This window comes from Gossypium raimondii, chromosome 11 (assembly GCF_025698545.1).
Source record: "Gossypium raimondii isolate GPD5lz chromosome 11, ASM2569854v1, whole genome shotgun sequence".
NCBI lineage: Eukaryota > Viridiplantae > Streptophyta > Magnoliopsida > Malvales > Malvaceae > Gossypium > Gossypium raimondii.
In genome coordinates, this window is record NC_068575.1 from 42,884,149 (window position 1) to 42,910,068 (window position 25,920).

General features: G+C 32.9%; 1 protein-coding gene across 1 annotated transcript; it reads right to left on the minus strand.

Moving 5' to 3' along the window:
* Positions 1 to 564: 564 nt before the first annotated feature.
* On the minus strand, positions 565 to 5,522 carry LOC105803796 (sugar transporter ERD6-like 6). The gene is made up of 18 exons (XM_012636194.2): positions 5,196 to 5,522; positions 5,029 to 5,091; positions 4,821 to 4,910; positions 4,560 to 4,619; positions 4,405 to 4,470; positions 4,224 to 4,289; positions 4,064 to 4,139; positions 3,555 to 3,619; positions 3,348 to 3,440; positions 3,084 to 3,164; positions 2,905 to 2,989; positions 2,364 to 2,410; positions 2,205 to 2,267; positions 2,060 to 2,119; positions 1,825 to 1,890; positions 1,652 to 1,711; positions 967 to 1,081; positions 565 to 876 (listed from the first exon to the last, which is right to left on the minus strand). The coding sequence occupies exons 1-18, from the start codon at positions 5,388 to 5,390 to the stop codon at positions 764 to 766; spliced, it is 1,464 nt and encodes a 487-aa protein (XP_012491648.1). The 5' UTR covers positions 5,391 to 5,522; the 3' UTR covers positions 565 to 763.
* Between the last annotated feature and the right edge of the window lie 20,398 nt (positions 5,523 to 25,920).

Below are 25,920 nucleotides of genomic sequence, written 5' to 3' on the forward strand. Positions count from 1 at the left end.
AATTAGCTTGAACTGTTGGAAGATTACGATCTGATCATTGATTACCACCCGGGTAAAACAAATGTTGTAGCCGACACATTGAGTCAAAAATCTCTATTTGCTTTAAAAGCATTCAACTCTGACCTACCTTAGAATGTAATGACTCCATTTTAGCTGAAGTAAGAGCTAGATCATTATTTCTACAGCGAATTCAAAATTTTCAAAAAAATTATTCAAAATTGCAAGCGAAACGAAAACTAATTGAAAATGCACAGACTACTCAGTTCAGCATTAATGATGATAGCAGTTTATACTTCCGTAACCAGTTGTATGTACCGAAAGATTCTGAGCTAAAATGAGACATTTTGCACGAGGCACATAGCAGTACTTAATTTATACATTCGGGCAGCAACAAAATGTATAATAATTTAAAGCAGACATGCTGGTGGCCGAGAATGACATGTGAGATCTCAAAATTATATGCTGGTAGGATACACTTATAGACATTGCAATTACCTCTATACCATCCATCCAAATTTTAGCATACAAATGTGTATACAAATGAGTCTATATAAAGAGAATTGATTGTATAATCAAGAATAAATTCCTTTTTTTTTTTCCCTTTTTTTTTCCTTGTAAAATAGTAGTGCAAACATGTTATCAAACAACAGGAAAACAATACATGGTACAGGTTTGCTGGACATGAACTGCGCATATATACTCTTAACAACTTTGAAAATCAAATCGGTAAAGATAAAATGCATTACACTGAAGAACGTTTTTTTTATCTGAAGGAAGATTGAATCTCTTCCAGACTTCTCCCTTTGGTTTCAGGGACCCAAAGTGCCACAAAAACAACCGTGAATGCCGTCACAACTGCGTAAATAGTAAATGTTCCTGCTCATAAGATGCAAGCATGTTAGTTTATATGGATCCTTCTTAAGTTGTACATTGCAACTAAACACAGATACAGGGAGAGACAAAGACCTCCACCACTCCAGGTCAGAAGCAAGTTTGCCGTCATAGTAATCACCCATGATGTCAGCCAATTTGCTAATGTTGCTACACTCCCAGCTAGGCCCTTAATATTTACTGGAAGTATCTGAAATGATGCAAGTTTAGAAAAATAAGCACCTCACCCAGACGACCCCAACATTGTGAGCAACTTATTTTATGTGCACAAACACTATAACTGCTCTACAAATAGTAACAAACTACTTAAATGCATACATGCATGCTACCAATGATAAGAGTACATGATGGTATAAAGTACATACACCTCGTTCAGCAGCTTTAGTAGATAAACATGTAATATAATCACACCAGATTTAATATCCGTCACTAGATATGTCATTACCTTAACCGTCACACATCGGCTTTATCTCTTGACAAAGCCATAATGCTCACGAAAACAATTAGGTTTGGTTTTGTTGGGAAGATGTATGCCTCCAACTAAATATGATAATAAGGGGGTTCGCTTAAAAGGATTTCTTCCTTTTTCTTATTGGTCTCAGTTGCTTATATCATCCAAGGTCAAACAAGTTCATGTATAATCACTCATGAGACATACTGTCATCCATCATATCAAGTATTTCATACAGAATCCTACAACATCAAAATTAAGAATGGTTCCGATTTACGTTAAGGTGGAAATACAAGAAAATCTGAATACCTCAGACATTATAACCCATGGAATTGCTCCAATTCCCAGTGAGAAGGCAATCACAAAGGCCTGGATGGAGAAAGAAAATCAATCAGATTCAAATTACTTGACAGAAGTAGAGTACATGAGATATATATTTTATTTATACATACAAACTCCACCATGTGTAAAAGAAATCTTACCACAAGACCAACCAATGACAGTATTCCCATTATGCCATATAAGTCAGAATCTTTAGCGACGATGCCCTGGTATCGGTGAAGAAAAAGAAGCGGGAGAAGAAGGTATCAAGAAGCAGTGCCAAAATGTTTAAGAAAGAGTTTCTTGAGTGGGATTGCTTAAGTATTCACAATTGCATTCTATAAGATTTCAGTAAAGGAAGATAAATTAGAAATAAATGGACCTAACTTCACCAACCTCAACATAAAAGGCAACTGCAACAATTAGCAGACTCAGTGTCATTCCAGCTGAGGATACCTGCAAAATCATTTCAGATTATTGATCCTCTACATTTCTATCACTTTAGCTCATTAACAAATATGGGGTGAATGGTTAAACACACCATAAGAAGAAGCCTGCGGCCAGTTTTGTCCACCAACCATGTAGTCACCCCGGTTGCAATGACCTAGAAGAATACAGACTCCTATTATACCAATCAGAATAAAGCTCCCTCACAATATATGAACTCCTGCATGGCAAAATAAGACTCTGCATATGTTACCTGAATGGCCCCAACCCCAAATGTCGCAACATCACTAGACGCAACCCCTAAAAAGTTTTATAGCACCATCAAATTAGTGAAAAAGAAGGCAAAAATAAATAAACGATACCTAAAGCTGTTGCAACCTTAAGAACATACACCAAATTATGACAATAATGCATGATGATGGTTATGGAATGAGAGCCTTGAGATGGGAAGGGGTAATTCATTTTTTGTTAAACTTGTGTAATTAAACAATTAATACGATTCCCCTCAAATTCTTAAGAAGATAACAACATCAATAAGATGTACAAATAGAAGACTAGCTAATCTCCAACAGACCACAAATGCATTCTTCCTGCTTTATTTGAGACATCCACTAAATATGTTTCCAATGACAAGTTCGTCTTACCAAATTTGAATTTGTGTAATTCATGCTATCCAAAATGCAGTAATGAGGTTCATACATGGTGAAGTATCCATTTCTTTGAGAATTTATTTATCCACCATCTACAGCTTCAATTAATAGTACAATTAAATATCAAAGAAATATTGTTCTAACCAGCACTAGCGAAGATATTGCTGGAATAGAATAAAACACCGTTGATGCCACTGAGTTGCTGAAGCACCAGTAACCCAATCCCTATCTGCAACATACCAATTACCACTAACGGGGGGGTTCAATCAACGTTAAGGGCAAAGAGGGAAAAACTATAAGTGAAATAAGAAAAAAGAATATACCGTCAAGGGATACCAATATCTTTTTCGCTTGAGATCTGCAAATCGAATTGTTGTTCTCCTGCTTGATGATGCTACAGCTCTCTGCAGAAGTGCCAATTAGAGCTTAACTTTTAAGAGTAGAATAGGAAAAAAATGCCAATAAGAAAAAACCTTATGCTAACCAACTAAAGCTTTTGCATAAGAACTTAGGTTTGCAGTACAATCCAGAAAGCATGAGCCTTGGCTGAAGTGAAAAAGCCCTACTGAAGTGATTCAGTTCAATACCTTGATTTCATTAACTTCAACAGAAATATCTGTATCAAAGCCCCGCAAAACTTGCAGAGAGGCTTCAAAATCTTCCATCATTCCCATTTTTGCCTGGATGCAACCCATTCAGAAGACATAGACAAAATACTAAATAGAAAAGAAAAGAGGAAAAAGTAAGAAGTTTTAAAAGGTCCACTCAAATGATAGCAGGTACTTGTTTCTTACCAGCCATCTAGGAGATTCTGGTATGAAGAATAGGCCAGGTATCAATATTGTACAAGGTAATACTCCTACAAAGAAGAAACACAGCAGCTTGTTAATGATAACTGTGCATTTAATAACAAATTTTATTGATTATTGATACACAATGGCCATAGTTAAAATTCAACAGAACCATGGTGATCTAATGCATATGCAAATGATGCCATAACTTCATAGCCATCTATCTCTATTAAATTTAAAAAAGCTTTAATTCCCTTGAGAAGAAAGATATTTCCACAAGCACTACTAATTTTCTACAGAGAGAGGGGGCCGGGGGGGGGGGGGAGAACACAGTTAACTTCAATTACACGCAAGGGTTCAAGTCTTCACATGCATGCGGCCATGCAATACGAAATCTTCAAAGAAATTTGAATTTGTTCGAATAAAAATAATAATACACTGTTTCTTCAACAGCATTAAGTGCTTCTCTTTCTGGAAAGAAGGGCTAGGTGAGCAAAGTTTAATCCGCTTACCCAAAACTGCAAGTACTCTCCAATTTGTAAAGAGCCCCAACAGGTACGCCAGCATTATTCCAATAGTAACCGATAGCTATCCAATAAAGATGTTCACTTGATTAATCAGTAGACAGAAGCAAATAAGGGATACCGAAATGGATACTAGTGTACAACAAACCTGGTTCACTGATCCAAGGCTTCCTCTCATGTTTTGGGGTGCTATCTCAGCTATATACACAGGCACCTAGACATAATTTTTTTTAAAAAAAATCTTGGAACTATTCTATTTTAAGTAATACTTGTAAAAGGAAAAAAAATCCAAGAAACGTAAAAAAAACAGCTGAAAGCTTTCAAGGTACCGTATAAGAAATAATACCAACACCGAACCCTTCTAACAACCTTCCCATAAATAAAAACGAAGAATCCTACAAATGCCCAATGCGAACGAAGTTAGCAACATGCTTTGCAAAGGAAACACGATTACAAGTGCAAAAAATTACTAAAAGTCACTCACTTTGGCAAATGATATGGCCAACCATCCTATTATGTTTGGAATCGCAGCAATCATCAACGACTGCAGATTTTAACACCACAAACAGCATTAAATTGTTGAAGTGAAAAAAGAAAGATCAAAGGATTCGTATTTGATGCAATATCAGTGCAATTACATATATAAATTTGGAAGATTAATGGATTAAATTTATAATTTCTCAGCTCCAAGGTTAAAGAATACATTAATCAAAGGGTAAATCACATTACGAAGTAAAGAAGTTACCCCTTTTCGGCCAATATATTCAGCAATCTGACCACTGGTTATTGCCCCAACCATTGCGCCCACATTTGACAACGAACCAAAAATAGAAAACTGGCCCCCCAAAAAAAAAGAAAAAAAAAAGGGCTGATTTAATGAAAAGAACAACAGAATAAAATCAATTCAAATTTAAAAAAAAAAAAAGGAATTTGGGTGACTCAAAAATCAATACCTCTGAAATCGAAAGCTTAAGATCACTGATAATTTCAGCTTGAGTAGGAGAAGAATATCCACACTATGTATTCAAATTTTTTTTAAAAAAATACAGTTAAAAATGAAACTGGAAAAGCGAAAAAGACCAATAATGAGAGTGAGAAGAGGGGTGTAGAATTATTATACGGTAAAGCCAAATTGGATAGGGCCCAAGGCAACGATGAGGACACAAAGAACGACGGAGATAGATCCATCGCGAAGGACTTGAGCAGAAGAACTCATAATACTGGACTGCCTCGAACTCATCCGATACCAACTTCCGGTATGTAAGAAGGGCTTCTTGAGATCCCGACTTTCATCATTATCGTCCCGGAAACTCATCGCCAATTCGCTCTAAATTAAACAACGGAGAAGAAAAAGGATCAAAATTTCCAGGAGAACAAAAAAAACTTAAAAAGCTTTAGAGCAGAAATGAAAATAATGAAGATTAGTATGATGACGAGGATGATGAGTGTCGAGTTGTTTATTATTCAACATTTTGTGGGAGAAAAACGGCACGTGGGATGACGTAGTTTGTTGGTCGGGGGCTTATCCGTTCGTTTAGTTGAGGATGGTCGTTTTGGGCAACAACCCATGATTTTCGCATACATCGGCCTGATGTTTAGTTTTCTTGTAAGGGTTCAAAGTGTTGCCCAACCCCATTGCAATCGGAGCCACTTTGTAAGAATTTGGATCAATTAGCCCTTTTTTATGTGCTCTCGTCTATTGGATCCAAAATCCCCCACTGAATGTACCCTTTAAGTCCAAGAGACAATGACCATATTTTACTTGCAAATTTTATCAAAATCCAATTAATTTGATTAACTTAATTTAGGTTTGGTTAAGAAATTCAATTAAAATAACATTTCAAGTAGCAAAGGTAAATAGTCTGCTCTTGGGAGCACGTCCTTGTCTGCTCTTGGTAGCACGTTTGGTTTCATTTTGTCTTTTGGTATTCTTGTCTCTGTTTTTTTGAAGTTTTGTTTCGTCTTTTTTAAGTTTTCTTTACATTAGTTCTGGCAAGAAGGCAAGATGGAGAAGGAAATGGAAGGCTTAAATCTTGAAGATGAAGATGAAGAAGATGCTGGAATTTTGTTGCCAATAGATCGAGAGGCACAAAAATCGACTTACGAGTTTTGTTTGGTCAGTTGGTTCTTAACAACGAGTATCTCATTTTCCGGCTATGAAAAACACTATGGAAAATATTTTGCATCCATTAAGGGGAGTACTGATCTCAGATTTGGGAGAAAATAAGGTTTTTTTTTTTTCAATTTTTTCCATGAGATGGATATCAAGCGTGTAATGGAGGGGGGCTCATGGACTTTCAATAACCACATGTTGATTCATCATCGTTTAGAGAACAATGAAGACCCGATGCAAGTTCCTCTAGTATTTTCACCTTTATGGGTTCATGTTCATGATCTTCCCCCTAGTTTCTTTTCGAAAAGTGTGGCAAAACAATTGGGGAATTTTTGTTGGACGTTTTGTAAAGTACAATGCGAAACCTCTGAGTAAAGGATTCATGAGTTTCTAGCGTTTTAGAGCAGAGGTGGATATCAAGAAGCCATTGAAAAGAAGAAATAAGAACACGTTATCCTCATCAAATTCAACTTATGTCTCCTTTCAATATGAGAGGCTACCTTTATTTTGCTTTTTCCATAATGATAATTTTTTCCCTGTCCAATTAGCAAAAAGGGATGAGATTTTGGAGTTGGGATGAAACTCAAATCTAAAAACGCAATCTAAAATAGTTGTGGTTGAGAATAGCGTCTAGCTTCGGGAGGAAGAGGATGACGAATTTTGGGAAAAAATCTGACAACCATAATTTGGGGAAAAATCAATGGGAGGATGTTAGGAGAGATTTAAGGAAGAAGATAAAACCAATCTTAGGATTTAATTTGAAGGAATTTCCTAAAAAAATGGAAATGAATTCTATAGGATCTTCCAGTGGTGTGGGCCAATTTGAAATGGACCATGATATTAAGGAAAGCCCTGTTGCATAGTTAGACGAAAAGAAATGGCCCAAGATAGTCTTATTGGACTTTAGCGTTCGTTGGGTACCACGAATGAACAAAATAATGTTTGTTCCCTTATGATATCGGTGGCGACCAGGACGCCTGTCGACCGGGAACCATGAAAATGATAAGTTGGAATGTTCAAGGATTGGAGAGTCCGCAGGCAATTTAAAAACTTCAGCACATGCTAAAGATATACAATCACCAAATTATCTTCTTAATGGAAACTAAGTTGAATAATGCTCGAATAGAGAGGGTCCGAAAGTTATGTGAATTTTTTAATGGAATTGTTATTTCAGCAAATGGAACGAGAGGTAGGCTTAGTTTAGCTTGGAACGGAAATGAATTGGTCCAACTACGAAGTTATTCTCAGGTGTGCACTTCAGAGAGGAATAGTGGAATTTATTACAAAGTTTAAGTTGAAATCAAGACTTACCATGGCTTGTATGTGAAGATTTCAATGAAATTTTGTATTCTTTCGAGAAATCTGGTAGGCTTCCAAGAGATGATAGACGGATGGAATATTTTCGGAGAACGCTTGATGATTGACGATTAATGTATGTAGGGTATTTTGGACCTCGATTCACTTGGGAAAGAGGTAACCTTCTTGAAACTAATATTTGAGAATGACTTGATATGGGGTGGCTAATGTTGAGTGGTTTGATATGTTCTCGGATTTCTCAATAAACCACTTACCGCATTCTTTTTCCGATCACTGTCCCCTTCTAATCAAAATTGATCAAGGGGATCAACAGAAAAGTCTAAAAAATTTTAATTTTGAATCGTGGTGGGTCTTGGAGGAATCTTATGAAGAGGAAGTAAGGTGTATTTGGGACTTGAATTCTAGTTCGGTTCTGGAGAAACTTGAAATGCTTTCAACTAGGCTAAAAAGATGGGCAAATGGTATAAAAAGCAAGCAAACCAAAATTTCTAAAGGCTTGCAAGACAAGTTGGGTCGGTTGCTGGAACTTGACAGGGATGATGATACATTGGTTGAGATAATCGATATGAAAATCCATCTTAATATGGAGATTGAGAAGGAAGAAGTTTATTGGGAGCAAAGAGCCATGACAAATTGGTTGAAAATGGAATATAGAAACACCAAATTCTTTCACAATTTTGCATCCCAAAGAAGACATTCAAATCGTATCCGGAAGCTGATGGATGAAGCGGGTAATATAGCCATGTCAGAAACCGAAGTGGAAAGATTTGCACGCAAATACTTTACTAATATTTTTGCATCAAAAGGAGTGGGCAATATGGAACACATTCTGTCAAGAGTGGATACTTGTATAATAGCATAAATGAATCAGATGCTATTGGCTAATTATACAGATGATGAAGTGGTTTCGACATTGAAACCAATGGGTCCAACAAAAGTTGCTGGTTCTGATGGATTCCCAAAGCTATTTTTCGAGAAATTTTGGAATATTGTTGGAAAAGATGTAAGCGACTTCTGCCTGGGAGTTCTAAATAGAGATATGAATATGGAACAATTTAATGCTACTAATATTGTGCTTATTCCTAAAATTGCTCAGCTGTTGAATGTGAATACTTTTAGACCTATAAGTCTTTGCATGGTTCTATATAAAATCATTTCTAAAACTGTTGCGAATCGATTCAAACAAGTTTTAGATTATTGCATTGACGAGGCCCATAGTGCGTTTGTCCCAGGGTGTATGATAACTGATAATGTCCTTTTTTCTTTTGAAGTCTTACACTCCTTTAAGCAAAAAAGAAATAAGGGAAAAGACTCTTTCGCATTGAAATTAGATATGAGTAAAGCCTACGATCGAGTTGAATGGGGTTTTTAATAATAAATGATGCTGAAAATAGGTTTTGATAAAGTTTAGGTGAATTTTATTATGAAGTGCATCAACTCGATTTTGTACTTCATTGTGATTAATGGAAAAGAAGGACAAAAATTCTTCCCCACAAGAGGGTTAAGACAAGGGGACCCATTAAGCCCTTATCTATTTATGATTTGCAATAAAGGTTTGTCTTCCTTAATGAAATTGTCCAAAAGGGAAGGAGAGTTAGGAGGTGTCAAAGTGAGCAGAAGGGGACCAAAAATTTCACATCTCTTGTTTGCTGATAATTGTATTATTTTCGGGGAGGCTTCAGATAGGGGAGCGAATGTCCTTAAATGACTATTCCAGGAGTATGAGGAAGTTTTGGGTCAATGTGTAAATTATGAAAAATCAACTATTTTCTATAGTTTGAATACTTTTGAGCAGGCTAAACAGGCAATAGCGCAAATCTTACATGTTCGTGTTTCTGCAAACCCAAAAAAAGTATTTGGGGCTTCCTAATTTGGTTGGTAGAGGGAATAAAAAGGCCTTTCAACTACTCAAGGAACGAATGAAATGTAAAATTGATAGTTGGAGCACCAGGTTTCTATCTCAAGGAGGTAAAGAATTTTTTTTTAAAATAAATTTTACAGGCCATTTTGACTTGCACGATGGCTTGTTTTTTTACTTCCGATCTTTCTTTATAATGAAATGGAGGGCATAATTGTGAAGTTCTGGTGGTAAAAGAGGCATGGAAAGAGAGGTATTCATAGGTGTCGTGAGTGGAGAAAACTTTTCGATTTAAAGGAAAATAGTGATCTTGGGTTTCGATGTCTAGCAAAATTTAATATTTCGTTACTTGCGAAATAAGGATGGTGGTTAATTAATTATCCAAATTCTTTGTTAGCTCGTACATTAAAAGCTAAGTACTATCCTGAAATTGGCTTTGTCAATGCATGATTAGGGAGTATACCTCCATATACTTGGCAAAGTATTTTGGCTTCAAAAGGAATTCTCCAGGATGGAATGTGTTGGCGAGTGGGAACAGGTACTAAAATCCTAGTTACGAAGGCTGTTTGGGTTTTAGGCTTTATTAAATACAAAGTACAAATGAGTGCTCGTATCCCAGATTTAGTGATGGTGGCAGATTTAATTGAAAGGGATTCAAGGCAGTGGAATGAAGGGCTAATTCATAATACCTTTTCTTGATTGATGCTAAAAGAATTTTAAAAATTCCTTTGGCGAGGGTTGCACATAAGGATTTTCAGCTGTGGAAATGAGAGGCCTCTTGTGCCTATTCTGACCGCAATGCTTACAAATTACTTCTACAACAATCAATGGACCCAAACCATCTACTTGAACAGACGACATACAGACAGTTTTACAAAAAATTATGGCACCTACAACTGCCCACCAAATTGAAAATTACATTCTAAAGATGCTCGAAGAATTATATCCCTACTCTATGTAATTTATATTACAAGCGATTATCAAATGAAACTGTTTGTCCTAAATGTGCAAATTCAACGGAGACTTTAGAGCATGCTTTTAGGGATTGCCCTGCGATCAAAGAGATTTGGTAACAATTACAATATGCATGGCCTAGCTCAATTGAAAATCTAGGTTTTCTAGACTGGGTTACCCGGTTCTTTAAAAAATAATTCCTCTAGTCAATGTTGTCTATTTTTCTGCGCAATTTTGGGCGATATAGACCAACAGGAATTAATGGGCACATGAAAGACAACGAAAGACTGGGTTAGGAATTGTGCATTTTGTTAAAGCGTATATCATAGAACTAGATGGTCTAGAAATAGTATTACATGTTAAGTGTATAGGGGATATGAGATGGAAGCCACCAGATAATCCCTTTGTTAGAATCAACTTTGATACAGCTTACAAAACAACAAATAAGATGTCATGTTCAGGGCTAGTGATTCGAGGTGCAAATGAAAGAATCTTGGGTTCTAGAACCATTCTCGATGAAACCATACCTTTGGTTTTTGCAGTAGAGGCTCTGACTTGTGTTCAAGGTCTTCAAATAAGACTAGATTTGGGTTTCTGTAATACCCCGAAAATTACTACAGTAAGAAAGTAAGTATCCTTGATAGTAAAATAAGGAAATAAAGTGACAAAAAGGGAAATTTTGAGTTATGGGAACATTGGAAATTATATTATGACATATTAATTCAAGAAAGGATTAAATCGCAAAAGTGAGAAAAGTTTTGTTGCCCAAGAGTAAATATTCAAAATTTGAGGGATTAAAGTGTAAATACAAAAAAGTTGAAGGACCAATAGTGTAAATATTTTAAAGCTGGAATAATCTAGAAACTAAGGAAAATTGATGAATTAGGACCAAATTCAAAAGGTGAAGAATTTTGAGGGACTAAATCACAATTTTACCAAATTAAGTGATGACTCAATGATGAAATTTTAAAGATTATAAAGGGAAAAATGGTCAATTAGAAGGAGAGAAATCTAGAAGATAATGATGATATTAGAGATATTTTATATTAATTAATTAATTAATTATTAGTTTATTAATATTTTAATTTGATTTTTAAATGATATTTTATTATTTTATTAGTATTTTATTTAGTATATATAAGAAAAGGAAGATGAAGAATCATCCATTCCACTATATTTCCATACAACTAACGTGAGAAGAGAGGAGAAGAAAGAAAGTTTTGCTTTTTTTACAATTTGGTCCTTCCACCAAAAATTTACCATTTTCGCCTAGAAATCAAAAGAATTTCCATAGCTTCCAAGAGAGAAGAATAATAAGGAGACAATGGGGAGCTAGAATATCAAGTTAGATTCAAGAAATAGAAGCTGGAGAAGAGAGAAAATTAAGTTAAAGATTGAAATCAATAGCACAAGGTAAGAACATCAAGATTTCAATATATTTTTAAGTTTGATATTATTAAAAAAGTATGGAAATAATGTTATAGTAGAGTTTTCTTATATAAGGTCTTATGTTCTTGATATATTAGTGAAGATAAATAAGTGAAAGTGATGGGAAATATTATAGAGAAAGGGAATAAGGGAGTTATACACCTAGTAATCAACATTTTGCACTAAAACAGTTTTGAACAGCAGCAGTAGGTTAACTTTGAAAAATCACCATAAATTTTGGAAATATAATTAGAGTATGAATAGAATATGGAAATAAATCTTATTGAGTCTAGTTTCTCATAGAAGAAACAGTGTAAGTAATGGATTTGTAAATCATGAGATATAATAAATTTTGTGAGACAAGGTCAGAATGAATTCGGGTTCACCTGTTCTGACTTGGAAAAATCATTAAAAATTGTACAAAAATAATTATGGGTTATAATTTATATGTTTAAAATCCTTAATGAGTATATTTTCAATAGAAATAAACGGAAACATTATCTGTATTCTGTACAAAGAGATAATTAATTTTTAGTGAAGAGGGGTCAGAACTGTCAAACAGTGAAACATGGGAAACTTTAAAGAATAAACTGTACTTATTGGCTAAACCAAAAATTCTAAAAATTTTATGGTAAGAATATATGTGAGTCTAGTTTCAGAGAAAATTTTCGAATCTCAATTCAGAGTTCTGTAGCTTAAGATATAATTAATTTAGTGATTATGACTCAAGTGAACAGCTTGTTATGAGTAAACAAGTTAATAGTGGTATTATGTATATATCAAGGATGTGGAATGGAGTGGAGGAGGAGGAAAATATATGTGAATATTCAGCTAATATGAGTTTATTTTAAAATAGCTAATTTACATGTTTTAGGTTGAGGACTAAATTGAATAAAAGTAAAATTTTAAGAGTAATTTTATAAAATGTCAAAAAGTGGCCAAATTGCATGAAATGAATTGTTTTATTATTTAAATTAATAAATTGAATAAATATTAATTTATATCAAAATTGGGTGGAAATTCAAGAAAATAAAAATTACCAAAATATCCCTAAATTTTGGTATTTACGTAATTTACTGATAAGTTCGTGTAACTTGAATAATATTCTTAAATGGTTGAGATATATATATTGGATTGAGAAATTGATTTGAATTGTGAACATGAGAAATTGTGAATTGAATGAAATGAAAATGAAGCTTTAAATTACATGAGTAAATATCGAGTCCTGTAGGCCCTATTTGTTATTAATATAATGTTTCGAGGATATGTTGTAAAGAATTATAGAAGCACATTAAAAATTTAAAATTTTTAATTCGGATGAAATTTTGTAACACGGTTTAATACGTTTGCAAATGTATGTCTTCTAGTAATGTCTCGTACCCTATTCCGACATCGAATACGGGTAAGGGGTGTTACAATGTAACATCGCCAGATTCGGTCATAACGTTTAGACCAGGTTTAGGGTGTTATAATTTCACTACTGTGAGATAAAAGGTGATGCCTTGTCTGTCATAAAAAAAGCACAACGGAGGGATAATGACAAATCGGAAATCCATGCCTACATAAAAGATTATCAAGGGCTTAGCAAGAGTTTTCAAATATGCTAGTTCAAATACGGGGAACGATCAAAAAATGGAATGGCTCATCTACTTGCGACGGAGGGTTTGAGACAAAAGGAACAGTGGAATATATGAGTAGAGGAGTACCTATTTTTGCAGAAGAGGAGGTCGAGAGAGAACGATTGCATAGCTTGCCGATCTGGAAGAAGCAGATGAACAGTTCTTGAAACTTTGAAAAGAGAAACAATTAAAGTTGGAAGCTTTTTCTGTTTTTGTTTTCAAGAGTCCTGCTAATATCAATTGTACCTGTTACATTTTAGAGGCTATTAGAGCATCTCCTGCCTTGTCACTGGGTTGGGTCATATAATTGGGCCTATTTTTTACCTTTTATTGGGTTGTAGTATGTTTGGTGTTCTAATAATAATACCCAGCAGATTATTTCAAAAAAGAAAAAAAGAAATTCAATTAAAATATGTTAGTAAATAATTAATTTTATATATATTTCTAAAATATATTCACCAAACTTAAATCTGGGAACATAAATTTCATAATTTGAATTTGAAATTTATTTATTATGTGAATAATAAGAATGAAATTGATAAATTATGGACAAATAAATTGAGATTCAATATAATATATATTTTAAATATATAAAATTTAATATTATTTTACTACTCAATTTACCTAATTTTAAAATTAAAATTCTAAAATATTCAAGTTCATAAGCACTACTCTATAATACTTATCAAATCCAAACCTATTAACATTTAGCAACAAAAAAAATCATTAGTATTCCTTTTTTTTCAATTAAATTAAGTTATTATTATTTTGGCGTGCTAAATTAATATCTTTCGAAAGATGCCTACCAAATTATCTAGATGATAAGATTTGAGTACAAAGAAAAATTAATCAACAATTAAGTAAAATTTTAGTAATTAATAAATAATTATGTAGAATTATGCCTCATATTTTTAGTTTTTTTCTCCCAATTAAATTCTATTTTAGTTTCCCACTTAAACTCTGATTAGTGTAGATTATTTTAATATTATTTGACCTACAAATTTAGCCTATAAATAGGCTCTTTTTCCACCCTAAAAGAATAACTCATTACATATTTAGGTATTAGCTTTTACAAGCTTTCAGAGAATTTTGTATTTACGTTTTGAGGGCTCTTATTTCAAGTTTCGAGGCTTAGTTTTATCTCCATCTTTTGTACTTTTTATTTTTGTCATTTTAGTGAAATTATCTTTTTCTGTAGATTTTTATCCTTTTTAGAGGGGGTTTTCCACGTAAAATATTTGTATTCGATCTTTTCAATTTATTCGTTATTTTAATTGTTCGTTGTTTAATCGGGTTTATCCTCAATAAACTGGTATCAGAGTTAGTTTAATTTATACAATTAACTCGTTCAAAAATGGAGACAAGAAGGTTTGATATTGATAAGTTCGATGGCATCACAAATTTCAATGTGTGACAAGTTTGGATAACGACAATTTTGATCCAAGATGATCTTGAGAAGGTCTTTATAAAGAAGAAGTCTGCAGACATGGATAAATTAAAATGGGATAGGTTAGATAAAAAGGCTCTACCCACGATTCAATTATGTCTAACAAATATTGTGTTGCAAAAGGTTTTGATGGAGAAAACGACATTCACCTTATGGAAAAGGTTAGAAACCCTCTACGCGATAAAGTCTCTAGCTAACCGATTAGTGTTAAAACAACGTCTATACACGTTCCGCATGGACGAAAGTGAACACCTTAGAGGTCATATCAGTTAATTTATTACTCTTTTGAATGATTTAAAAATGTTGAGGTTTAACGATGAAGATCAAGTTATGCTATTATTATGCTATTTACCCCCTCCGTACAAGTCTTTCAGGGAAACCCTAATTTATGGCAGAGATAATCTCTCATTTGAAGATGTGAGGGGTCATCTATTGAGTAAATACAAACTTGACAATGAGTTTGGTTCCGATAGCAAGTCAGATAGGCAAGCCTCGATTTTGGTAGCATCAAGGAAGCGAGATAAGAGATGTCGCTATTGTAAGAAGTTGGGTCACATCAAGGCAAATTGTTACAAACTGTGAAATAAAAAGGCTGTTGAGATTAACGAGGAAGATTTAGTTGGTGCTAATTTGGCCGATGACAAGAGTGATGATTTCTTGTTGGTGTTAACAAGTGAAAACCCTGAGCTTACTTCTGAGTAGATCTCAGATTCGGGGTATTCTTTCCACATGTATCCTAACAGGGACTTGTTCTCCACATACAGTTCAATTGAAGGTGGAGTTGTGCACATAGGGAATGGTTCACCCATTAAGGTAACTGGTATTGGTACTGTTCAGATCAAGATGCACGACGGGACAATTAAGACATTGTCAAATGTCAAGCATGTGCCTAACTTAAAGAAAAATCACATCTTCTTGGGAATTTTGGACTCGAAGGGTTGTAGAATTAACATCGAGTCAAACAAAATTTATGTATCTCGTGGGGCTCTCATTTTGATGAAAGGTAAAAAGATTGGCAGTCTTTATGTTTTAGAATGATCGACGTTGACAGTGAAACAAGATTGTAACAGCCCGTTTTTAGTGGTGTCTAAAACAGTGGTTTCGAGACCACAATTCCTACTAGTGAGTCAGTAGTTTATTATTTATTATTTAAAGGATTATTAAAAGGTCGCATTAAATTTTTGTTAGAAAATTTTATCGTTTAGATAGTTAATTATGTAAAAAGGACTAAATAGTAAAAGCTACAAAAGTTAGTTTCTATAAGCTAAAGGTGTTAAATAGCTATATAATCATGAATATATGGACTTACATGGTAAATATACCATTTCTATTGGTAGTGGATGGTTTAGGTGAGATATTACATGAAATTTTATTAATTTTAAAAGGTTAAAGTTGTAATTTAATAATTAAATAAAATTTAAACAAAAACAAAAGCCTAATAATAATCATCTTCTTCATGGGTACAAAAAAAATGATTCACATTGTTAAGAAACAAAATTTTCAGCCAAGCTTAGTTGTTATGCATGGTATGTAAAATTTTGCCCGTTTCTAATGATTTTTATGTTTTGTGATCATTTTAGTTTAATATAGCTAACATGGGGTTTAATTAGTAAAATTGTTAAATACTTTTAAAAGTGTCATTGATGATTTTGATGTGTTTTGAAGTTTAATGGTAAATTATTAAGTTTGGTTATTAAATAGAATTATTTTGTAAAGCGATTTTAGGTAATTTTAAAGTTTAGGGACTAAGTTGTTTAAATTGTAAAATATCAAGTAACTATTGTGATAAAATGATAAAAGTGGACTATTTAGGGACCATATAGAATTCAACACAAGTGTTCTTGAGTTAATTTGTAATAATTGTGAGAATTTCAATTTTAGGGATTAAATTGAATAAAAGGTAAAATTTTAGGGTAAAAATATAAAATTTCATTAAAGGGTTATTGTCTAAATGTAAGTGCTTTAAGATGTTTAATTTGGTTAATTGAATTAAAGTATTATATTTAGATCAAAAAACGGACCAGTTTGTTGATAAACGGGGGAAAGGAAAAGTCGTCAAGTAATTGTTGTCGAAACCATTTTTTTATATTTGAAAAATGGGGATCGACTTTGACAATGAAAATGGGAGTCGTCACCGATCCTTTATTGAGGTGTGATCGGCTCACCTTGAAAATAATTTTGGTTTGCGAAATTTTGAGAAAATAGATTCGGGAGTCGATTACGCACGAGGTAGGGTTAGCACCCTCATAATGCCAAAAATTGGTATCGAATTGATTGTTTAAAGTCTTAGTGTCGAAACTTGAAAAGATTTTAAAATATGATCCTATGAAATAAAAACCTAAATAATTGAATTGGATGATAAGACGTACCCTATTTCAAAGAAATAAACCGCCACACTCAGTGAGTTAGAGTACAACAGTTCAATCTTCAAACTTAAATTCGTCTTTTTTTTTTAATTTTAAAAATTCATATGTTTTGAGAAGGATGTCTGGTTATTTAGGTTAATCGAGAAATCAGAATCCAGTAAGTTAGGGTTCAATTTCTCGAAATTCCTAAACACCAAATATTGCCTTTATTTTAAAATCGAGATAACAAAATGTCATATCCAGTAAGTTAGGATCCAATTTGAAATCTTAAAAACTTTATTTTAAAGATTGTATGGTTTTAATAAAATAAACAATTAACTATTTAAATTCATCGAGAAGAATTGAAACCCAGTAAGTTAGAGCGCAATTTTCTCGGAAATTAAGAACACCAAGCCTCTTTTTTAAAACTTTTGAAATAAAAGGATTGTAATGCTTTAATAAAATACAATTCTTACAAATGTAACATATTTGAATGATGATGTATGACATAAGAGATAATATATAATCCAAACACATACTAAAGAATAATGAATAAATAATAAATTAATCTTGACAAACATAGCAACAATAATCTTAATTGTACATTATGTCAATATCAATATCAACGTTCAAAAACTTAAAAAAGCCGATTAATGCAAATGCGAACCAAATGTACAAATTTTGAAATAACTAAAAAAATGGCATAAAAGAAATGGAAATTGTAAATTAATAAGGTATACATACGAAATCTTTAAAATAAATTGTATGTACAAAAAAATTTACATATAGAATAAATTATATATAAAATAAAAAATTGTATATATATAAAATGATATTCTATAAAACATCTTTATATAAAAATACAAAATTATATAAAAATGAATTGAGAGAAATATATTAAAAAATATACCTACATAAAAATAATAATATTATGTAGAGTATCTTCAATATATAAAAGAGAATAAAAATGAATTAAAGAATTATTATAAATAGAAAATATTAAGAAAGTATACAAACATATCAAATTTTCATGAAAAGATAAAAAATGCAATGATATATTTACAATAATAATACATATATAACAAGTTTTAAAACAATAATACGTAATTAATATAAGATGATAATACATAATAGGCTTATAATACCAATAATAGTACATTATAACTAAAAAAGTATATAATAAGATTAAGTACTAATATATGATAATAACTTAAATTATATTAAACCTAATCATAAAAAGAATGTTAGTTTTTTTTTAAAAAAATAGATATATCTAAAAATAAAAAAGAAAATTTAAACAAAATAAAAATACAATATATTTAATTAAATAAATATGGATTAAAATGTATTTAATTTGAAATTAAAAGGAGAAAAAATGAAAGTAAAGCAGAATGGAGGACCAAAAAAGCACACGCAAATAACATGGAGACTAAAGAGGACAATATCCCCAGCCGCAAAACGCTACGTTTTAGCATGGACCAAATCGAAACAAACAATGAAAACATGTGGCAAAATTTAAAAGGCGTAAAAGGATCAATATAAGCATATTACAAAAGCAGAGGACTAATTGCGGAAATAAGCCATTAAGCCAAAACGCGCGGACCGGGAATTTAGTTCGGATCGGGTCACTGGACATGGCCTGTACGGCGCCGTTTAGAGCCATTGAAGTTTTCCTGAACGACGCCGTTGCACAATTGATACAAAACCTAGGTTAAACTAACATCCGACCAGTTTAAACAAGGAAAACCCTAGTCCCTTTTGTTCATGGCTGCGCCGTTTCAAAATCTCTCAAAGTCATGGCCTCCGTCTCATGCTCTCAAGCTAGCCTTTCCAAGATCCCTCACTCGATCACCGATTGCAACGGAGTAAGCAAGGAATCGATCGCCAGGTAAACTCTTCGCTCTCTCCCATTTCTTTCTTTTTTATTTCTATCCTATTAATGAACAAAATAACACAAAAACAAAAACAGAGAAAAGTGAAGAAAAATTTTCAATCACCTTACGTATCTCCTTTTATTTCGATCCCTTTCAATCTTTTTTGATTTTCTTGTATTCAATATATGTGTGGAAAAAAGGCCCCCCGAAACAATACAGAAATGGGGTTTTATATCCCCGAAAATACATTCATTTTTCCTTCTATTTTTCTCCTATTTTCTTTTCTGTTGCTATTTTGTTATTTTCCTTTTCTCTTTCTTTTTTTGCTTTGTTTGTTGCGTCATTGCAGTGCAATTTGGAGTGGGCCTACGTCAGAGACGTCGTTGATGCGCGCGGAGAACCCCTGGTTTCGGCCACGATACAAACAATTCCAGAAAAACTTGAATTTGGGCCTCCAATATTGGGCTAGGGTTGGCTGGTTTGGATTTTAGTGGGTTATTTTGGGTATTGGGTTTATTCGGGTTTTTCTAGGCTGTTTAGGTATTTCGGGTTTTGTAATCGGGTTTGGGTTTGGGGTCTGTTTCGGGTTTGGGTATTCTTAGATTTTGGACCTTAATTGTTTGGGTTAATTTTTGGACTGGTATTAAGTTAGTGGGTTTTGGGTTGAGGCTTAATGTAATCCGGGCTTGGATTTTATTAAATTTGTAACACTGGACTGTATTGGACTTTTAATTTATACCTATTTGGCTTTATATTTTTTTATTTGTTTGTTTTTTTGAATTTTTTTAAATGTATGCGGGCCGGGCATAAATTGGGTATTACAATCGTGTTTTGGTAAGTTCGGATTACGTTTATTATGTTTACAATGATTTTACTTATTACGTGTTTAATAAAATGGAATTGAATGTTGTTATTATCTATTGAATGATTAACGAAATGAAAGAATAACGTGAGTATGAAATATATTGGAAAAGGAGGCCTTGAGCCGATGGTTATTTAGCTGGCCTTGAGCCGGTGTTTATTTAGCAGCCCTTGAGCCAATGTTTATTTAGCAGGCCTTGAGCTAGTGGTTATTTATGAGGCATTGAGCCGGTGTTTATTTAGCAGGCTTTAAGCCAGTGATTATTTATCAGGTACTATGTACCAGTGAAGGATACCGTACCGATGGCTTAAGATCCTGCATGTGTTGCGAATTCTCTGAAGCTTGTATGAGCATCATTGTGTATCGGTTAAAGTCCTTAGGTTAGCTCATATGATCATTATCCTCTCGTGTGTAACACCCCCTAACCCCCAAACCGTCGCCGGAACAGGTTTACGAGGCATTACCTGACATATCACACAATTTACACATAATTTAAAAATAAACAACCAACATATTAAAGTAAATCATAATTCATATAAATTTTACTAATTGATTTCATTCATTCATTTTTATTTTATAAAAATTTCGGCAGCATTTCGACTTATTTTACATTAAACCCCCTGCAAAATTTCAAATATAACCAATCCAATTCCAGTATTTCAACCAAGGCATTTATATATTCAAATATACCAAAATACCATTTATCAAAGTGCATCCAAAATGAACATAACACATAATGTTTCCATTCTAAACTAATCATTTCCAACTCAAGCCATATCACATAGCTTGATCAAACCCCAAAATTCATACCAAAAAAATTAACTATACATGTCATATTTACATTATTTACAAAAGGTCCAAAAGTACCGAAAATTGCTTGGATAGTGTGATAGCAAATCTCCGACCTAGTCCAAAATCGAGCTAGCTTCCGAAGTCTATAGAACATAAGAAAATAAATGAAGTAAGCATTAAGCTTAGTAAGCCGTATAATATAGAATTAAACTTGCCAATTTAACATTTAAGCATTTAAAACAATTAAATTCAACTCATTTGTCCACAAAGTCTATTCACATCACCATCCACGAGTTAGTCATATAGCTAAATATATCATGTCTTCCATATAATTCATATATTCATAAAACAAATAATTCATGTAAATCATATAGCATTTATATCAATTCCATCCTATTCGTGTAACTGTAATTCATCGATAATAACGAAATTTTTACGTATCAATAGTAACTTATACATATCAATGGTAATTCATCCAAATAATTATATAACTTATTCATATGATCGAGAATGATAATTATGCCCGTTGAACCTATTAGAACATCGAGGGATACACGGGTGATACACTATAAGTGTATTTATCAGAAATTCGTCAATTCATTGTCATTTTCGCTCTTTCGAGCCATGATTGGTAAGCTCATTCCGAGCTGATAAACGGTAAGCTCTATCGAGCTGAAACGGTAAGCTCCGTAGAGCTGAAACGGTAAGCTCATACAAGCTGTGGTGAGTCCGCAACAAATGTAGGAGCTCAACCAAACGGTAACCCTAGTGACAAGTCACTCGTATCCGACGATTTTCTAAAGTTCAAACGGGCTCAGTATTATCCAATTTCATCAATTAAGAAATGAAAAATCAATAGCTCAATTCCTCAATTCATATGCGTATTTATATATTTAATATAATTAAATACATACATTTAAATACTCAAAATTTAATATTCAATGCCTATTATTATACCAAATCTATATAATGTATATAGTATTTGTAACATTTCATTTGCATTCATGTAAACAGTAATATAATAGCATATCGGTAATTTAAAATTCAAGTGGATCATTCATTCAACTTACATACATTCATTTTTGGACAATTACAAATATTTAATAATTCAATTCAGCTACACGAACTTACCTCGTATTTGCTCGAATACTTTCGTCTACCCGTCTAACTTTTGTTTCCCCCGATCAAGTTCCGGTATTTGTTTATCTTGATCTATATAAATTCAAATTTAACTCATTTATTCACCAAATCAATCAATTCAATCCATATAAATATATTTTGGCATTTTTACAAAATAGCCTTCATATTTTCACATTTTGACACTTTAGTTCCTAATTCACAAATACACAAAATATACGAAATTTCTTTATACGTATTCTTAACCGAATAATATATATATTCTAATCAGCCCATATTTTCATTTATTTCACATTTCTAACATAATATTTCTATTTTTTTATTAAATCCCTAAAGCTCATTTTTTTTGTCAAAATTTACTTTATAAAACTTGTATATGTTTCAACACCCATCAATAATCTAGCATAATACTTCAAAATATACCAGTATTCAACAATGGCACATTTCAAAATCATCAAAGTTTTCAGAAATTAAGGTACGGGCTAGCTAGAATACAAAACAACGATCTCAAAAACGTAAAAATCATCAAAAACCTAGCAAAGAACATACCTTAATCAACAACCAAAAGTGTCGAACCCTACTTTGCTCATAAGCTTTCTTTTCCTTTGTTATTTCGGCAGTATAGAAGAATGGATCATTGATTTTTTCATGTTTTGTTTTATTATAAAAAAAAACTTATTAACATAATGACCATATTAACCTTAATAGTTAAAAATTACAAAACACCTAATGGATGTCTATTTTTGACCATGCAATATTCTAATGATTAAATTACCACATAAGGACTCTATATAATAAAAGTCATAACAAATAGGTACCTTTACATATAACATTCTAATTTTGCATTTGACGCGATTAAATCCTTTTAATTAAATTAAGTATTTAAACGGTAAAATTTCTTAATGAAATTTTTATACTATAATTTCATCATGCTGTAAAACTTATTAAAATAGTAAAATAAATATTTTGATTCGGTTAAGTGGTCCCGAAACCACTGTTCCGAACAGACTCAGAAACTGGCTGTTACATCGTGTATCCGAAGTTGATTTACTATCGTTCTCCGAGTAAAATAATTAATTATTAATAGGAAAATAGAATGATATGATATGATATGATAAATTGTATCTTAGTATGTGATTATTTGATGTGTTATGTTTTGATGATATGAATCATCCAGATTTAAGTATTTTAGAAAGTTGAAACGATGATATATGGCAAGAATTATTAGTTTCATGTTTTGTATATTTTATAATTAAGTTAGCAGGTATGTGTTGTTTTGTTTTACGAACTTACTAAGCTTTATAAAAGCTTAGTTTATTTGGTGTGATTTATTGCAGATCGTCAGATTTTCACTATTGATTGGAACGTCATTGGAGATCACACTATCTGGCAACTTATTCGGTAGCCTTTTTGTTTATTTTGGCCTTGTTATAAGTAGCATGTAAATAGGGTTTTGGATATGTAAATTATAAGTATTTTGGTCATATGATAAGCACTTGAAATTATGATATGTGTATTGATGTAAATCCTATTTGGTAACTTGGTTGGTTGCGGTTTGTGATGGTGGTTGCATAAGTTGATATTTAGATGCATTTAAATGGTTGTGTTGGTAGTTTGGGATAATAGGCAACCTTGAAATGCTTTGTGTTTGAAGAATGACTAATTTGGTCATGGTAAGATATGATATTATGATAAGTTGAATGAACATTTGATGGTTTGAATGATGATTGAATATTGGTATGTGTTATTTTGCATTTGAAGGATGTTTGAAAGAATTTTTACTTGTAGTACATGTTTGATTGAATGATGGGTGTTTATGTTTCAAATTGAGGTGTCATTGAAGGCATATTGGTTAGGCATTTAGGTTGGATGATTATGGTATGTTTTGGCATGTTTTAATGTGTTTTGAATAAGTAAAAATGATTGGAAATGGTTTGGTTTGGAACTTTAAAAATGATAGATGAAAAAGCTTGGTTTTGAAGTTCTTTTAGATTCACATGGCCTAGGACACGGGCTGTCACACGGCCGTGTGCCACACACGGTGTCCTACACGGTCGTGTGGTTGTTTGATTTTAGGTGCAAGATTTTTCATACAGTCACAGTTAGTTACACGGTCTGAGCACATGGGCGTGTGGGGTGGCCACACGGCTGTGCAACCCCTATTTACACTTTTGTTCAAAATTTTCATCAAAATTTCAATTTAATCCAGAATTGATCCCAGTTTGTTTTAAATGTTCTGTAAGCTCAAATTAGGTCCTAAATTGATTGAAAAGCATGGAAACGATTGATGATGAATTATGTTAATTATCTTTAAATAAATTATGAAAAATGTTAAAGTTTTATAGTTGTAACATCTTATAGCTCGAGTTGGTGACCGGATCGAGTATAGGGTGTTACAAAGACGTCCCCCGTCTATTAAGGATTCGAAGTCAACTCGTTTGAAGTGGAGACTACTTGGTCATAAAAGGGAAAAAGGTATGATCGTTTCGTATAAGAGATGTTTTCTTTTGGATGCTGGTTTTGAAAAGATAGGGCATTGCATTCATGGAAATCAGACCCGAGTTAGTTTTGATTTAGCAATGCACAAGTCGAAGACTAGAAGACTTCCAGCTTCTAAACACAACTTCGGCTCAGTTAATATCCTGCATAGTTCGAGATAGGCTCGTGGCAGGCTTTGGCAAAGAAAACGTTGTGGAAATACGAGTCAAGGTGGAGATTTATGGAGTTATGCCTCGTATTTTTCGGTTTTTCTTCTCCCGGTTAAATAATGTTTTTAGTTTCCACTTAAACTCTGATTAGTGTAGGTTATTTTAATATTATTTGACCTACAAATTTAGCCTATAAATAAGATCTTTTTTCACTCTAGGAAAATAACACATTACACATTTAGGTATTAGCTTTTAAAAGCTTTCAAAGAATTTTGTGCTTACGTTTTGAGAGTTCTTATTTCGGGTTTTAGGGTTTAGTTTTATCTCCATCTCTTGTCTCTTCATTTTTGTCATTTTAGTGAAATTATATTTGCTCGTAGTTTTTTATCCTCCTCGGAGGAATTTTTTCACGTAAAATATTTGTGTTTAATCTTTTCAACGTCTTCGTTATTTTACTTGTTTGTTGCTTAACCGGATTGATCTCCGACAAATTACATTCCAAATCAATTAAATAATTGTGAAGTTTAAAGAAATTATTATCAATACATTAAATATTAATTCATTATAAAAAATACTAATCATTTTATGCATTGAAAACAGAAGAAAAAATCCACAAACAAATTTAAAATACTAATATAAAGTTTTTTTCTTCTACTAGAATATTTATCTTTTAAAAAAATACGATTCAAGTAGGATTAAATGTTGATTCAAGTGTTCATGTGGTTTCCCTACAACCAATTAAGTTTCAAAACTTTATTCTCATTCAATAGGATAGAAATTAGTTAATGATGTCATTATCACATGACCTACAGAACTAGAGGTGCTCATGGGCCGTGTCGGGCCGGGCCCATAAAAAAATTTCGTCCCGGGCCCGGTCCGGCCCGAAATATGGGCCTAGAATTTTGCCCAGGCCCGGCCCGGGAAAAAAATCATAAGCCCGGGCCCGGCCTGGCCCGGCCCGTTTTTTAAATAAATATCAAAATTTTATTTTAAAAATTAAAACAAAAATTAAAAAAAGTATTTTAAAATTAAAAAAATAAAAAATAATAAAAGTATTTATTATATTCGGGCCGGGCCGGGCCAGCCCGGGCCAAAAAAGTTGTGCCCGAGCCCGGCCCATTTTTAATCTGGCCTCGTTTTTTTGCCCAAGCCCATATTTCGGGCCTATATTTTTACCCAAACCCTCCCATATTTCGGTCGGGCCGGGCCGGGCCGCCCGGCCCATGAGCACCTCTATACAGAACTGGTTTTATTACCATTTACACCTTGAAACTACTGCTATGGGTATTAACACTTAACCAAATAAATATCAACATTAATGTCTGCATAAATCCAATTCATGATTATCGTTTTGCTTTCGGCACCAGCAAATCAAGACACGCATGCCGCTTCTTCTTCTTCTTCATTTTTAATTTTATTGATAATATATATTGAATGTGTAATGCGAAATC

Bases quoted from the DNA above. Each gene is read 5' to 3' on its own strand.
- LOC105803796 (XM_012636194.2), bottom strand. From the start codon at position 5,390: ATGAGTTTCCGGGACGATAATGATGAAAGTCGGGATCTCAAGAAGCCC. The intron at 1,082-1,651 runs GTATTCAGATTT...GCATCATTTCAG, and splicing joins CATGGGTTATAATGTCTGAG to ATACTTCCAGTAAATATTAA. The intron at 877-966 runs GTCTTTGTCTCT...TCTTATGAGCAG, and splicing joins TCTGACCTGGAGTGGTGGAG to GAACATTTACTATTTACGCA.